A 17328-nucleotide genomic window follows, 5' to 3' on the forward strand; every position below is an offset into this window, starting at 1 on the left:
ATGTTAAAAATGATAATACATAACAACATTAATCCAAATTGGATGGAAAAGAAGGATAGTAATTTTATGAGAGGACTGCTTTTTGTCACTTTGTAACTGAGTCCTGAAAATAATCTGTTTTAAAATGAACAGCTACTGAGATTTTTAGGGGTTAATAAAGAAAGATCATTTGACCTTTACCATAGTTCAATGACAAAAGCAAGTAAAAATATATTTTTTCTGGAGAACAGCATGAGAAAGCCACACAGGTCAACTGGACGTGATCAGATCAGTACTAGCAGTGGCGGCTGGTAGAAATGAGCTAGCAGGGCTATCTTTCCCAGATAAAAAGCCATCAATATAAGGTTTAATCCACATCAGATCATCTGCTGTTAAAAAATGTCTGATGTTTGGGGGCTGATTTCTTTCTAGCTGAGACTGTAGATTCCTGCAGTGACAGTTGTGTCAGGTGATTACATTGTAAGTGAAAACTCCCCTAGAATTGATCTCCATTTGGGCTGATATTTTTCAACCTGCTTCACTGACACATCATGGCATCATCAGTGACTGAGAAGGCGCACGTGAAATACAGTTGCAGGTATAATGAACGTGAATATGGATTATTTACTCTATCATCCTTTTTTTCATTTTATCAAAATGCCTTTGGAGTTAAAAATAAAGTAGCTAGACTGAGCACACACTGTCCAATCAAAGTACAAATTACACAAAATGACAGAATGAACCATAAGTTTAGTGGGCTTTTTGGTTTGGATGAAAGTGTTAAACTTTTCTGTTGCCCATGTTTGGTATTCGGAGGAAACACGGCATGAATCCAGAAGAGCATTACAGACTTGAAAAAAAAAAAAAGAGTTAGAAATCACGAATACAGCTGCCTGTCTGCGTATTTGTGAGTATTTGTAATAGTCTGCACCACATCATTCTTATTACGCTTTAATGAGACCTTGTGATATAATGCATTGCTCAACACTAATCGTCATTCTGGAGCTATTTGTAGATATTAGAGTTTAGCCCTCCCATCTAATATCTTGATACATATAACTCATACTTAGAGTTTGGACCCTCAGGGCAGAAAACTAAGAAAGATCTGAACAAAACATTAGTATTGAGCAATTAGGCTTTTGAGAATGTTCTACCTTTGAATCATCTTTCCTTTTTTTGCTCCTTGTTTATTGACACCATCACTCTGTACTCTCAATGACCTGGTCTGGTGATATCATTTGATTTTCCTCATCGCTGAGGATTTACTCCCAGACCTCAGATAGAGAGACTCCATTAACATACCGAGATAATAAGTCAGAAGGATGACTTCACACTACAATACATGGGAGTGCCTCAGAGTTATATTTAGACTGTGTATGTCATGGAGTGGAGACAATTAGCTTGTTCTTCCCCACACATAACATGAAGAATTTGTGTGTGTGTGTGTGTGTGTGTGTGTGTGTGTGTGTGTGTGTGTGTGTGTGTGTGGTGAGTTGAGAATGCAGGGGTTCACCCCCTCTTCCAGTAACTCTGAGCATCACCTTTCTAATGTGTAGTCATTGCCGACCACCACAGTGGCAGCTCTGAATTGGACGCCCACATTTCTGACCCATTTTCCAAACCACAGACTTTAAACAAAGTTAAAGGACCTGGAATGTAGGTTCCAGTGCTTTCTATGAGATTGTATGAGATCTGAATGTAAAAAAAAACAAGTTTCCGAGGGTTGATATTAAGGTAGTCTTTTCTGCATTTTGCATTAATAACAATCTGAAGGCATGTTTTTACTAAAAAGTGACTAAACCCCTAACTAACCCCCCAGGTTTGTCCCTCTGGGGGAATCCTTACAGGTTTTATGTAGAACCCCATTACAGAATTTTTGGCTTTTTGTGAATCCATAGCTATCAAAAGAACCCTTTTTCTCAAAATCAAAATATGGTTTTATTTTGCAAAATGTTCATATTCTTAGAAAAACAGGCTAAATCTAAATATTTTCCTCAATACATGCTTTTCTTTCAGAGAAGGTTCCAAATAGAAACAAACTGTTTGTCCTGAAGACTTCCCCATGTCAAAAAAACATTATGTTTCAGCTCTGACACTGGGGACTCCTTCCAAAAATGCTAAATACTGTAAACATCTCCTTCAGGAGTGGCTTGTGACCATATTTTTGGTGGGGCCGATGACATTAATAACAACATAATCTCAAACGAAATGTAGTCAGGAGGCTATCACACTTGACATACATGTATGCTAGAAGGTTCTGTCTAGTGAAGTTTTAGAGTAACCTCATACTATGAGGTTGGAAGTTGACAATGTACACCAACTGTCAATGAGAGAACAAAATGATGTCTGGTTTAAAAGCTCGTGCCTCCTCACAGATGAATAGCCTTAAAAAACTGAACATCTCTGACATGACACTGCCACCACACTGTTTCATATCCCTCATTTTTAAAGAAATTTATTTTGTTGGTCTTTCAGATGAGCAAATTTTTCAGTCATGAAATCAGACATAATACTATAAGGAATTGGTGCAATTATGATGGCCTTTGGTTGATGATAGTTGGACTCCAAACACACAACTACCTAGTTAGTTACATAGCTAGCAACATAATAGTGTAGATTAAAGTAGCTAATTGCATTCTTTCTTATCAGGGACTGAAACTATGAACTAAAAAGATGGCAGTGTTCATTTTGCATCGAAATGGCTTATATACAGCATATAGGGTTTCTGTCGCCATTGCCATATTGTGTGAGATAAACACAGAAGAGGTAATATCAAATGTCCTGTCCCCCACTCATAAACGAAATGTTCATAGAATGAGCATGGGGCAGAGCGATTCCTAACTCAATGGACCTCTGTTAGTGCTTATTGTTCCCATTTTTGACCACTTGTTGCAATTATAAATACTCAACCTTCTGACCAATCTGAATCAAGAATTCTGTGGTATAAGATGAAGTTACTACATATCTGCTACATCCAGTGATCTCCTAATATTTTTACCCCTATGGTTATAAAGCTATATTTGATACCATAAGTCACAAGAGATCTATGAAAAGCTGTGCAGCTCAGCAGCTTTTGTTAGACATCCTTATCATTTGTCATCACGTCACACAAATTCACTTCCAGAGTCACAGTATGCTTCAAATACATGGCATACACTGCTGTTTGGGAAACGGATCTTACTACATTGCCATAAATACAGTGTGTGTATATGTGTGTACATACACACATATATACACACATATATACACACTGTATTTATGGCAATGTAGTAAGATCCGTATACATACATACAAATACAAGTCTGAAATGGATAGGCCTGACAAAGATGAGATCTCATGGTCCAGAATAGGTTTATCAAATAGGCTTGCACTATTAATAATCAAATCTTATGTCCAGAGATGTAACTGTAGGGTGGGAGAGATGAGCTCTGGTACTATAATTTGATGGAAATGTTAATCATACCATGGCATAATGATAATAATGATGATGATGTATTACAGATTCACACCACTTTATAGAGAAATGATTTCATTTTAAATTTGTATAATTTTTAAAGCTGGGTTTAACACTTTACGAATTTTGGCCCGATTTCATTGTTGCAGACAAAAATCACACATCATCAAACAATCCTTTGTTTGTGAGTTGAGATCCGTTGTCTTAGAGTACACAGAAATATGACGAGCTGACAGGCGACCAACTTAGCGTCATTATGACCAAAGATGGCCGACGACAAAGTTGTAGCAGCGTCTTAAATTTTTTATTAAAATCTCAGTGTAAGCGATGTTACAGTCTCTTGTCTAAAAATCTCAGGACGGCATTGGATTAGACAAAACCCATGGAACAGCTACAAATTCTGTAGTCGTGATGGTGAAACCTAAACAAAACTAATAGACAGGAAAAATATCTTTATTACCTCAAACTCACTCTGAGGCATGTTGGATCTTGCTGACGTAAGCAGAATGTAAGAATTTTCTTTAGACTCGCAGGACTGTTAGAGGATCTTCATCATGTAATCTGACATTGTCTAATCGCGTAGTCTGTTCATCTTAGATTTTATCGGGATCGTCTCATACGGTGTGAGTTAAAAAGAGTGTTGAAATGCCACAGTATAAACCTTCATCAGTCTTTCATCAAGGCATAGTGTGTTCGTTTTATTAGATTAAAGGCTTTACTGTACCAAGTATCTTTGCCAGAAAGGAATAGGAAGATATTTTCATATTAAAAGTGACAAACAAGGAAAAATTAAAAATAGAAGTTCTAGCCAGTCAGTTCTAGTTAATTAAATCAAGCTCTTAGGTCAGAAACAGATCTCGAAATCTCTTTGCAATGATGTCAGTGTTGAGAGTAATATAATTATTTTTTTTTTTTAAAGAATTAATGGTAGTGTTTCCACATTGTGCCCCCCCCCCCCCCCCCCCCCCAGGTTAACTTGTGCCTATGTCATGTTCACTTTCTTTAATATGCTCTCATGGACGCTGTTATTAAAACAGACCACCTTGTTCTACAAGATTGTGCCGTCATTTGCTTTTCCTGGCCTCGACTGTGGAAGAGGGAGTGAGTGGAGTGCACACTGGGTTTACAGCAGGAGAAACTCCAGCCTCCCCTGCGCCCAATTTTAGGGCTCCTAAAAATATGAACTTGAGCGGCGCTCGAGGGGCCTTCAGCCAATCATCATCCCCCGCGGTGCGCGTGGGCCAATCAGACAGCGCGTGCGTATCTGTATTCAGATTGGAGACCCCCCCCCCTCCTCCTCCTCCTCCCCTCCTCCCCCCCCACTCCATCCCACAGGTTCTATATGGTCACGATGACAGGGGCATGCCGAGAAGTCCAGCCGAGTGACGCGAGCTCCATGCTCTCGCGTGTGTGTGTGTGTGTGTGTGTGTGTTTTTTTTCTTTACACCAGCACCTCTCCGGCCCTCGCTTTATTTAACCACGCGAGCGGATCGGGGCCATTTGTGCGTCTCCGCGTCGCCGCGCGCGCAGGTCTCCTCCCGTTCGTCGTCTTCTGTGCAGCACATTTTCTTTCTCTCTCTCTCTCTTTTCTCGTGTTGGAAACCAGGGACGCTGTAGGAGTTCTGTAAAGAAGAAGAAGAAAAAGAAAAAAAAATTGTGAACCAAGTTTCGGCGCAGAACGAAGCAAGAACTCGCGAGCTGCATACCCGTCTTCCTGATTTTCCTCCATCGCTTGCTACTTTTCTCCGACTTATAAAGTTTTTTTTTTTTTTGGCACTGCCTGGCACTGCCCCGCTCTCTCTCCGCCTGCGGTGAAGTTTCACACACACACACACACTTACACACTTAAACACACGCTTACACGCACGCACAGGCGCGCGCGCGCCCCAGCTGTACGGACTGCCTGCACTATAAAAACCAGGAAAAAAAATCATGATGAGCAACAACGCGTACTACGAGCAGCAGCAGCAGCAGCAGCAGTTTCATCAGCCGCAGCAGTATTACTACCAGGACGGCGAGGACGGAGGCGGAGAGGAGGAGATGCCCGCCACCGAGAAGGACCTGGCCGAGGACGCGCCGTGGAAGAAGATCCAACAGAACACGTTCACCCGGTGGTGCAACGAGCACCTCAAGTGCGTGAACAAGAAGATCGGGGACCTGCAGAAAGACCTGAGCGATGGCCTCAAGCTCATCGGGCTCCTAGAGGTGCTGAGCCAGAAGAAGATGTACAGGAAGTACCACGCCAGGCCCAACTTCAGGCAGATGAAGCTGGAGAACGTGTCCGTCGCGCTGGAGTTCCTCGAAAGGGAGCACATTAAGCTGGTGTCTATAGGTAAGCCCTGGCCTGGGTTTGATTCGGTGTCCAGCTTCAGCACGTAGAGTGCAGTGGCAAGTGATTCGCGAGTCGGTTCCTGCCGCGCGACTCTTTTTTAGTGAGTCGATTCGATCGGCGAATCGATTCACAAGCAAATTCATAAAAAATAAGCAAGAAATTTTATTTATTTATTTATTTATTTATTTTTTAAATATGGAATGCTGGACAGCTGAAATATCAAAAGGCAATGTGATGATATTGTTTATTATTGTTTACATTTTCAGTCATAATAATAATAATAATAATAAACCATTTTATTTTATATAGCGCCTTTAAAAAAGCCTCTCAAGGTGCTTTACATAGGAAAAGAAAATAGAAACAGAAATACAAACCATAAAACAAAGTATATAATCATGCATCAAAAACAGTCTATAATAAAATATAATTCAAACTAATAATAATAATAATAATAATAATAATAATAATAATAAAACAATTCATCAAGTAAAAGCTATCCTAAAGAAGTACATTTTGAGAGAAGATTTAAATAGACTAAAAGACTGGGCTTCTCTAAGATCAGACGGTGGTGAGTTTCACAGTTCTGGAGCATAAGGAGAAAATGCCCTCTCACCCATAATAGTTAAACAGTCATGAAACTATACTATGAATTATACATTTACTCATTTACCCTGAACATGTAACATAAAAATGTGGTATTGTCACATAAAAATTACTAAAAAGTAAAATAGTAAAAAAAATTGTAGCTCCACAATATCTTTGGGTAGTGAATCACACAAATCTAACATAGCATTCATAGAGTTTGACTCATTTGAACTGGTAGTTTAAAAGAGTCGACACAGTAATGTGAATCATAATGCTCAACACTGCTGTAACCAGGAGAAACATCATTTATTTAACAGGCATGTCTAAAAGCACATGTGTAAAACTGTCTGTTGTGATGAAACTGAATCAGTGCCTCTTCCCTGCTGTGTTTTTATATTGTTTTTTTTTATTGTTACCCCATTATTATCAGCTTTTAAGAATTTTGCAGCATGTAAATGGACTTTTAACAAATCACATGTGGTGAATGTGGTGTTGGCATCCTGTTGAATCCAGATGCTGCAGATGTGACTTTGTGAGTTTTGATACATCAGAACAGTCGCATCTTATAACCATGAACAATGTCACTTCAAGGGTTCGTCAAAGGGTGTTTTTAATCCATCGCAGTAATAGTTGATATATAGATATATTTCATCTACACTGTTTCATACTGAGTGTTTTAGTTTTGTCCAACAGCATTTCAGAGTGTTGCCAGATTTTTTGGATCTCCACTCGTTTGCATATTCATCATGCAATAAGTTATTAAACAAGTCATCTCAGTGAAAGTTTAGTTTGCACATTTATCATGCAATAATGAATTGCTTTTGACACATTTAGTGTTTGAATATTTATAATTTTGGAGAGTGAAATAGATGGATCCGTCACATTAACAGCGCTGCAGCCGTAATACTTCGATGGCATCATCATGGAGAAATCTGTGTGTTTTGTTATTTCTGATTCATAAGACAAACAACACTAGACAACATGAACAACAGTTTATTCTTGTGCATGACTGACACACTATGTAGTGGATTGTTGTGCAGATGCACGTTTACATGACACACACCCACAGAGCAATACAGATTTAACACAGCTGTGCTTGGTCAGAAAGCGCAGAAAGTGAATGTGTCCAGTGCTGGAGGGTGTGTGTGCTCTAAATCCAGCTCACGATCCATGCTCAAAGGATTTCAGTGTGATACTTCATGTGGAAATCCGCTGTTAGCCTGGAAATGACATTTGAATAGAATTGATTTTCAACACAGCGTTACCATGGGGGTTATTCTGGAAAATCAATTGTTTTCTTTTTAATGCTGTCCAGAATGTAGTGTAAGTGAATTTCATGAAACGTAGAAGTCTGTAGAAATGTTCTCCATACGCAAAGTCAGAGCTTTAAAATAATGCTGTTTAAAGGCTTGTGGAATATATTGTGGATCAGAATAGACACAGGGCAAGTTAGTCCCGCGTTCATACTCTACAAAATTGTGCACACACCTCAAAGGAAGCAGTATACATAAGATAAGATATAGCTCAGCCAGGATATGAATATTTTCAGCAGACGTGGATATCTGATGACAGGAACATGAGGTTATAGTAGAAAAATGATGAGAGAAGTAAGGTTTTTATTCACCTGAAGAGATGCCAGTAGAAATTTTGCTCTCCATGACAGGTTAATGTATTGGCAGTTTTCATTCCTGGAGGCTCCCTTTGGGCTCCTTGTCTCATCAGGACCCTTGTACTCACCCCCACTGTCTCTCATTTTACGTCCAACTCTCTCTCTCTATGCAATGTTAGAATTCGAAAATCTGACAGGAGATATTAAAATGATGCATCTACAGTATTTCATAGAATTTGATGGAAAAACAATAAGTAATCAATCAACTTTTTGGAAAAGGGATTTAAAATTGGCAGAACGCTTGGACAAAATCAAAGCCAAGAGAATAAATCATCTTTGGCATCCATTGGGATTGGCTTGACTAAGTACCTCTGCATACTTCTCCCTATCTCTAGCGAGAGATTACCGAGCACCAGAATTTATGGTTACAGTGCTGATCAGGAAAGGCTAGAATAAATGTGCTAGCCTCCCTCTCTTAAAAATGCCATTTTCATCATGTTATTTGGAGTTAACAAATGGCTTGAAGTGATTTATTAAATTTTGTGGCAACCAAAAACAATAGCACCATGAACTATTGTAAGAAAAAAAAATACATGCACAAAGTAGAGGCGTATTTCTTTCTAGCCAAGGCTGTAGTTTGTCACGTATTGTTGAGAGTCATCTGAATGATTGAATGAGTGAATTTTTAGCCCTTCCATTCAATATCCCTATCAGCCATCACTGGTGCCAATGTCTTTGCTATAGATACAAAATAGTGATTGGAAGAATGGCACCAGATCGAATACTATTCCAATGATGACCAAGTCAGGACATGGAGGCACAAAAGACGTGGAGGCTGAGCGAGTAGACCAGCTCTGGAGTATACATAGGGACATAGTTTGATTCGGAGCAGATGTGTGTTCAAAGTGACCACAGTGTGTGGGGAGAAGAAAATAGGTCAGCAGACTCAGACACACACGTCAGAGCAGTGAGTTCAGCCCAGCTGTCACTGGTGATAACATGGACATTTCCAGAAGGACACCTGTCATGGACCACTCTCTACCCCTCTCTGTGGGGTCGTCTGATAGAGGACCAGGAAAATCTCCTGCACCCAGCCCACCTCTCTCTCTCTCACACTCACAGTGGCTAGGCCATATATGAGTCGGCTTACTACCTCAACAGGAAGTACTGCACTCCTGATTTTTGTAACCTTCACCCATGCGCACAACACTGTCACAGAGTCATGCATGTATGCTTATTCTATTTCCATGGCCTGCAGTTAAGTAGTATTATATCTGGTGTATAAAGTGAGAATTAACTAATGAATTAAATAGTGTAATTTACTCAAATCACCATGTTTCTTGCTCAGTAGATGCTTCAAAACATTTCTTTTGTTTGGAAAGAGATGGGTTTGGTGATCAGTTGAGCAATGGGCTTGGTAAAACAAGTGCCTTTAGATGTAGCATGATAGTTAGCGTCTCATGATGTTTTCGTCTCACAAACCTGTTCAGCTCAGGTTACTGTTTTTCTAGTTTCCTACCACTTCCTATAAACATGCTGGTAGGTAGATTGTCTAATCTAAACTGCCCCTGTGTGTGAATGAGTCTGTGAATATGAGTGTGCCTTGAGATAGACTGGCAACCCCATCCTTGGTGTATTCCAGCCTGTGTTCCCACAATAAGCTCCAGATCCAGCATAACACGGTTATTGAGGATGAATGAATGTATGTTGGTGACAGGAACTTTCGGCTTTCAGGGGTGATGCAGAAAACAAAAATCTTCCAAATCATGTTGTGGACCTTTGCCTCAAACAAGAATGGTGAAATGCAAACTTGGCTCAACTTTGGTGGGCAGGATGTCATCTTACCAAACTTTGTCTCGAATGACCTACAACTACCTAAGCACAGTTTGTTGTTAGTGAAGTCCAAGAAAGCACAGCCAGTGGATAAAGGAGCACCAGCAGTTGACCGTCGAGAAGTGGGGAAAAAAGTGACCTGGTTGGATGAGTCCAGGTTCCTATGCATAATTCTGTTGGAATAATCAGAATTACGTGCAAGCAGAATTAGTTTATAGTGCGTCCTGCTCAGGCCGGTGGTGACAGTGTGGGGAATGTTTACCAGACACATATTAAGAACCTGATACCAATATGAATAACATGGTATTTTTGATCACCACTGAAGGCCAGGGTCTTTTCAAGTCTATAGTTTCTCAACACTTGGATGGACACTTCCAGCATGATTACAGCGTGGAATACCAGGAGCATTACAGAGAGCTTTCTTTGCTCCTGTGCACAGTGCCAAGATCTCAACACTGTGCCAAGATCTCAACCCTATCATACGCTGAATTGCCAGATTATTAGGTGCACCTATCTAATAGCATTGGGATTATGGAACAGCAGGAATTTGCCAAGGGCATTTGGATGGCTACAAAGTCTTGCTGCAAATAGCCCTGAGTTTGGGATGACATGAAATGAACTATGTATGTAGTGAGACCTTATAGCCACCAAAACAATCAGTTCTCTATCTTGTAGCATCCCATGTAAATGCCTGGACACATTCATGCTGTTCTGTAGGCCAAAAGAGGTGCAACGTGTTATTAGATAGGTGTAACAATTAAACTAGCTTTACTTCTTCTTCTTCAGTCCTGATGATCTGTCTTCCAAAAAGCAGTGGAAATAGAGACAATCTGATCATTTTTGTCATTTGCCAAGTGATGTAGCGGTAGTTTTGGTTTAAATGTCCTGCATTAGATCTTTTCTGAGTGGGTGATTGATGCAGAGACAGCTGGACTCTGGGCTCTATCCACTGACAGGTGCTGGAAATAGACCCCAAGCTAAACGGAGTAGGGTGGAGAGGGGGCTGCTGGAGGACAAGACTGAGAGAGGGGGAGAAATGGATTGCAGGGCTGAAAGGTTACTTAAGTAGCAGCCACGATTTCCAGGAACTGTTGAACCAATGAGCTGGAGGAGCAGGGCTCTCCTTTTGGAATGTGAAGATTTCCCAAAAGTGGGGAACATGGAAATGTTATCTGTTACTGATATTTCCATCGCTTTTGAATTTTAAAAAGAATTTTTAAGATTTTTTTTTTAGGTAGCTAGCTAGACTACTTGATATCCAAAGTCTAACTAAGCAGTGTAGAAATACCTGACCTTTTCTAGTATGCTTTGGCTATTGAATCATTGAACAAAGCATTGCTGCTTATAAAACTGACAATAATAATAATAATAATAATAAAATGTGACAGCAGTGCTGAGGAATTTTAGGATGGTCAATAAAGACTTAGTGGATACCACTGCATGACAGTGTCAATTGGAAACCAATGTGATTTTACTCTACTTAAACTGTATCAGATCCAGATGTCTTTAGGAAACAACACAGCTGGAATTAAGACTAGTAGAATTAGTAGTGGAGAAAGAGAATTGGTGAGTGAATGAGACCATTCAACTAGGGCATTAATTTATCTCTCTCACTTTCTCTGTCTTGCTATGTATGGGTATGTGTTAGTGTAGGTTGCATACACATTTTTAATTAGGGAATTTGCCATTATCTCTGAACAGCAGAGCTCTGACACCTTTGATTTATGTAAACAGCAGGCAGAGCTGAGCTCTGATACCATAATTCAGTGAAAATGTACATTATTTTTGACACAATCTTTGTGAAATTCATCACTGTTAATGCAAAATTCAACCACTAGAAAGCTACTCCTGAACCTCCTCTAATACTTCTAATAGTTTTTGGCACTGCATGTTTATAACTGTGATTCCTTTTGTCTGTAATAGTACATGTTTTATCCATTTTGGCTGTGAAATAATTTTAAAGCACTTTGTCACATAGGTAGCTAGCTAGACTACTTTGCTTAGCTTGATGAAATTGTTGCTGCTGAGTTTGCTAGCTAAATCCAGGATCTTTTTATCCAGTAGTTCTGTTTCTTGCAATTAGATTTTCATTAAAATTAAAAGCAGATTTGTTTACAATAGTAAATGTTTTTTCACCGCAACTGGCAGCTTCTAAAGGCAGTCCAATGACAGCTGCGATCTAGAAATCTACCTTCAACAGAATGGTGTAGATCAAAAATGCTAATCAGATCTTCAATTCAGACTGGAATGATGTTTGTCTTGACAGAGGAAACTGTCAATATTGACTCTGTAAACTTTTTTCTGCTATGATGTTATTTGAAGTTATTTTTTAAAGCACTGTCGCAATATCTTGACTCTGTAAACTATTTTTTCTGCTATGATGTTATTTGAGCACTGTCACAAAGGTAGCTAGCTAGCTTACTTTGCATAGCCTGATGAAATAGTCACTGTCGAGTTTGTTAGCTAAATATTTAGATGTTTTCCTACAGGAGCTCTATTTCTTGTGAATAGATTTTATTAAAATGAAATGCAAATTTGTGTATGATGGTTAACCCTAAGCCAATCTGTAGTAAAGCTAGCTAGGCTACTTTGCATAGTCTGATGAAACTATTACTGTGATTTTGCTAGCTAAATCTTTGACATTTTCAGACTATAGCTCTATTTCATTTGGAGTGCTAAATAAGGGTTATCTAGTCAGCCAAAATAACTATCTATTATCTAGCCAGCTATAAAACAGTGCAAAAATAATCCTGCTGATTCGATCCTCTGTTCGTCAGGATTTAGAGTTAAGTGAGATATGAATGGCCAGAGGAAATTATTAACTGACTTATTTTCAAGAGAGGGAGAAAGATGCTAGTGTTCATGTTGCTAATTTAAATCTTTTAGGCTAATTTGAAAGCATCCGGTATCTTTAGCAGAAAAAATACTTAATGAACTTAATGTCTGACCATCTAATTGTCGTTAATTAAATTAGGAAGGGGATTAAGTAAGTGATTTCATCAAGCCATTTTGAAGCGTTTGCTTGCCTGAAGTTGCCTTGGAAGTTTCTCTGACTACAGCCCAGAGACATTTTAAGAATATAGCTTAGCACGTAGCACTCAGACTGATAGTGTTAGCGTTACTCCCCACCCCCAACGTATATATAATGTACAGCCCCACTTGCTCTGTGTGCATGTTCACTCTCCTCTTCAGATAAAATAGTGTCTCTAATTGTTACCATGTGTCAGCTAGTCAGTTCAATGGAATGTTCTAGTGGAATGAGCACTCACACACACACACACACACACACACACACACACTTTGATTGTCCAAGTGCTGTCTAATCTTCCCGTCCCGACTTCCCTTCTCAAATACTGATAACATGTTTCCACATTCTGCTTTCTGCTCAGTGAAGTAATAAGCATTCTTTCTACTAGAATATTACATAATTACATTACTTTTTATGTATGCACTGTTATTATGACGCTTGTGGTGATCTGATCATTTGTATTGTAAACATGACCCAGTTCATTCTAGATGTATATGAAAGCAGATGCTCATGTGCAGGTCCTTTTTTTGTGAGTGTGTGTTTTTTTTCTCTGATTCTTTTGCATGACCAAATGTCTCTTTTTTTATATGGTGTGATTAAACTGTCAGTAAAGTTTATTTGAATATTTTGGAGCTGTACACGATTGAAATTCCAAGAACTTGATTTTTGCCCTGAGTTTTGGAGTTTTACATGCCAGCTGACCGCCTGCCCACTATGAATTATTCACGCTCTGAGTTTTTTAGTACGGAGATGGAAAATCAGCATTTCGCATGCCAGTTTAGCTGAATGAGGCCTGAACATGAAGCAAGCACATGTAGAAGAGTGGAGGATATAAATATAAATATAGTCCTCTGTGGATTTAATGCACACCTACATGGATGTATTTCCCCAAATCATCACTAACACTTTTGTGTAATGGTTAATAGACCATTGGGAAGTTTGTCAGTAAAAAAAAAAAAAAGAGTTTCATAAATGCTGTGGTAAAGTGGAAATTAATGATCTAATTTCCCATAATGCATAATAATGTGATATGACTGTTCAGAATGAAGGGTAAATTATAAGTGAATATTCAGAAGCATTAAAAAAGTAAATGACAGAAATAATCAAAGGATAATACTATGACTGGTACATACGTAAGGAATAAAACATGACCGGTAGTTATGGGGAATTAATCAATGGCAGTATGATGCGATGCAAAGCAAAAGGGCGTTACCACCCTGAGATTGATTACTTTTTATCCATTTATAGTTACATTTAATCCTGTGGAATGTCCAGGAAACAAGTTAGTTCTTGTTATCACTTATGTAAATCCCGAAGACTTAAAGTTACAGTGTCACCTCTGACTGTAACAAAGCGCTGACACTGGAGACTCCTTCCAAATGCTAAATAAACATCTCCTCAAAGGACATTTCACTGTATCAACATTGCGGACATTTTGCAAATCTGTTCACATGGGGCCTTTGTCGTAAAAGTCCTTGTGTAAATTGTTACTATAGAAATGATAACGCATTAGAACAAGTGCGTTAATATAAACCTGTGATTTGCCATGCAGCTGGAACTATTGCCAGAGCTGCTGTTATAGAAAATTAATCAACACCCTGTGACCAATCAGAATTGAGAATTCAACAGCGCTGTGCTATAAATAACTTTAAACTATAGTTCGGCTGTGGAAATACATGGAGTGAGAGTCATATTGGTGACTATGTGACCCCTGCAGTGTGGCTGTGAATGCCAGTAGCCCGAGTGGACGCGGTGGCAGTGTCTGGTGTCGACGGTGTCAGGCACAGAGAGCTGTCAGCAACAGCCTGATGATGTCATTGACTGGCTGACCCTGGGTTGCCAGAAGAATGCCCCAATCTCCCAGACATCAGCAGCAGTCTGAGTCATCTGCTAAACCTCCAAAGAGCAAAACAGGCATCTGAAGCAGAATAGCAGAATGCGAGACAATATGTTAAGAATATTTCCCAGAGAGCAGTTATTGGGAATGTGTAACCATATGTATGCAAGTGTTTGTGTGTGTTTGTGCAACAGCTGTGGACAGACAGATGTTCGGTTTACAGTACTCCATTTTGAGTGTTTCTGAAGTGCTCTGTGTATTTGCCTCTTATTTCTGTTTCACCAGAGGAACTGAATCTGATAGTGAATGTGGTAAACACACTGATTTACCCTGCTCTTGCATAACCATTTTCTTCTCACATATTTTGTTTCTCGGAGTGTGCAATTCATTACAGGAATGAACTTTAGAGGAGAAATCCTTGCTAATGTGTCAGCATGACGGCTTGTATCCATCTCTGACTTGAACTAAACATTTCTGTGTGTGTGTGTGTGCATTTGTCTCGACTCAAGAGTGAGGAATCAGCAGACTCAGCAGTCTCATCTTAAAATATTGTTTATCTTTTTCCCCCTTTCACTCTGTGTCTGTGTGTGTGTGTATGTGTGTGTGAGAGATCACTATCAGCACTACCTCCTGGTAAATGGTAAATGACTAGTGTGTGTGCGTGTCATAGAAAGATGCTGTACTCTTCTCAAATTCATACTGCCCCCTGTTTTAAAAATCTGAATATAGAATTGAATGCAAAAGTTTGTTTTCTGAGTAAAAAAAAAATACAAAATATAACTTCATGTTTATATTAGCACCCATCCCTGCTGTTGCTGGTTCCACCTGTTGCTCATTCCAGCCTCTACAATTTTAAGCCATTAGTGACACAAAGTTGTAGTTCCCTGAGTCACACCAGCAGGGTTGGCAGGGTTTATTGCGAATTGGGCTAGTTTGGAAACAACAAATCAGAAATGCGTGTGCACCACGGTGAACTTGTGTCCAATGCAGAGACTTAGAAGAAGTCAAGTCAAGTGAGTTTTTATTGTCTTTCTTCTATATAGCCTATACACATTGGAACGAAATGTTGTTTCTTCAGGACCATGGTGCAACACAGAACAGTATGCAAGACTACATAAAGTGCAAATACAACAGTGTCAGACGAGTGCAAGACAATAAATATACAGAACAGGACAATAAATGCACAGAACATGGGATGTAACCTGTAAACTATTGTGTGATGTAGCAGCTCAAGTGTAGCAGCAAAAACGAGTTCCATATTATAAAAGTGACTGATGCAGCTTTGGAAAGTGTGATGTGCAGTGGTACTGAGTCATACTGGGTTAGGTGTTTGACGAGCCCAGGTGAGCATTGGGAGGCAGCAGGGGGTTGAGTAATCCGACTGCCTCAGGGAAGAAACTGTTGCAGAGTCTGCAGGAGGTGGCAAAGATGCTCCTGTACCTTCTGCCAGATGGCAGGAGGATGAAGAGTCCATGAGAGGGGTGAGATGGGTCCTCCGCAACACTGCTGGCTTTTGTGGATGCAGCGGTTGTTGAATGAAGTGTCAATGGTGGGTCGAGAGACTTCGATGATCTTTTCAGCTGTTCTCACAATCCGCCGCAGGGTCTTGCAGTCAGAGACTGTGCCGTTCCCGTACCACACGGTGAGACAGCTGGTCAGGACACTCTCTATCATCCTTCTGTAGAAGGAAGTGAAGATGGGAGGGGGGAGATTGGCTCTCTTCAGCCTCCGCAGAAAGTGGATTCGCTGCTGGGCCTTCTTCTCCAAAAGCTCCAAGTTTCTTGGTGTGTACATGATGGAGGACTTCTCCTGGACTAGGCAGGTGGTGTTGAGAGTCCAGGAGAAGTCCTCTTTTGACTGTCTCCACAGTTGTTCCAATGATGCGCAGTGGTGAGCGGTCCACTTGGGCCCTCATGAAGTTGACAATCATCTCTTCACTCTTATCAACATTAGGAGATAGATTGTTGTCTCTACACCAGTCTTCGAGCTGGTTCACCTCCTGTCTGTACGCTGACTTATCATTGTTGCTGATGAACCAACAGCAGAGGGGACTTCCACATTTTGATTTTGGCAGCTGTTTCCGGTTCTTGTTAGCGCCCATCCCCGCTGCTGTTGGTTCCACCTGTTGCTCATTCCAGCCTCTACAATTTAAGCCATTTGGTTCCTTGAAACATCTAGTGACACAAATAGACTTCCTACTACTTCCTGCCTGGACTATTGCAATGCAGCGTTTTCCTGACTTTGCCTTTACTCATTTTACTTTTGCAGTGGCATGTATGTGCAGTCCAGCTTTGTACTCTTTAAACAAAAGACTATGCAATATGTTTGATGTAATGAAAAAAGTTGGCTAAATTTGTATTCAGATTTACAGAGTTTGAATGTAAAAGTACACAAATATAAAACTAATAAGATTTACCTTAAAATTACAAAGAAAAACGTTAAGTTGTTAGTATGGTCATAAACCTTTATATAATGAGCTATGTATTTAATTACAGATAATTATTGTCATTTTACTTAAAATGTGTATGTAATTTAAGAAAGCATAAAAATACTGTATAAAAATATAGTAATTTTTCTGTAAAAAAAAAAGAAAAAGAAATGTAATTTGTCGTTATTGGCATAATACTTAAAATAACAGATGGGTTGTTAATTCATAGATAATGTCCGTAAT

General features: G+C 39.6%; 1 protein-coding gene across 8 annotated transcripts in view; it reads left to right on the forward strand.

Moving 5' to 3' along the window:
• Positions 1 to 4936: 4936 nt before the first annotated feature.
• flncb (filamin C, gamma b (actin binding protein 280)) overlaps positions 4937 to 17328 on the forward strand; it is a 74730-nt gene continuing 62338 nt past the window's right edge. For 3 of the 8 annotated variants that reach the window (XM_026923701.3, XM_026923702.3, XM_026923708.3), the window contains exon 1: positions 4939 to 5765. In XM_026923701.3, coding sequence (XP_026779502.2) covers positions 5366 to 5765 — 400 coding nt within the window. In that variant the 5' untranslated portion in view covers positions 4939 to 5365. Of the gene's footprint in view, positions 5766 to 17328 lie in introns of all 8 variants that reach the window. The other 5 variants (XM_026923705.3, XM_026923707.3, XM_026923700.3 and 2 more) reach the window with 3 other exon arrangements.

This window comes from Pangasianodon hypophthalmus, chromosome 18, assembly GCF_027358585.1.
Source record: "Pangasianodon hypophthalmus isolate fPanHyp1 chromosome 18, fPanHyp1.pri, whole genome shotgun sequence".
NCBI classification, from domain to species: Eukaryota; Metazoa; Chordata; class Actinopteri; order Siluriformes; family Pangasiidae; genus Pangasianodon; species Pangasianodon hypophthalmus.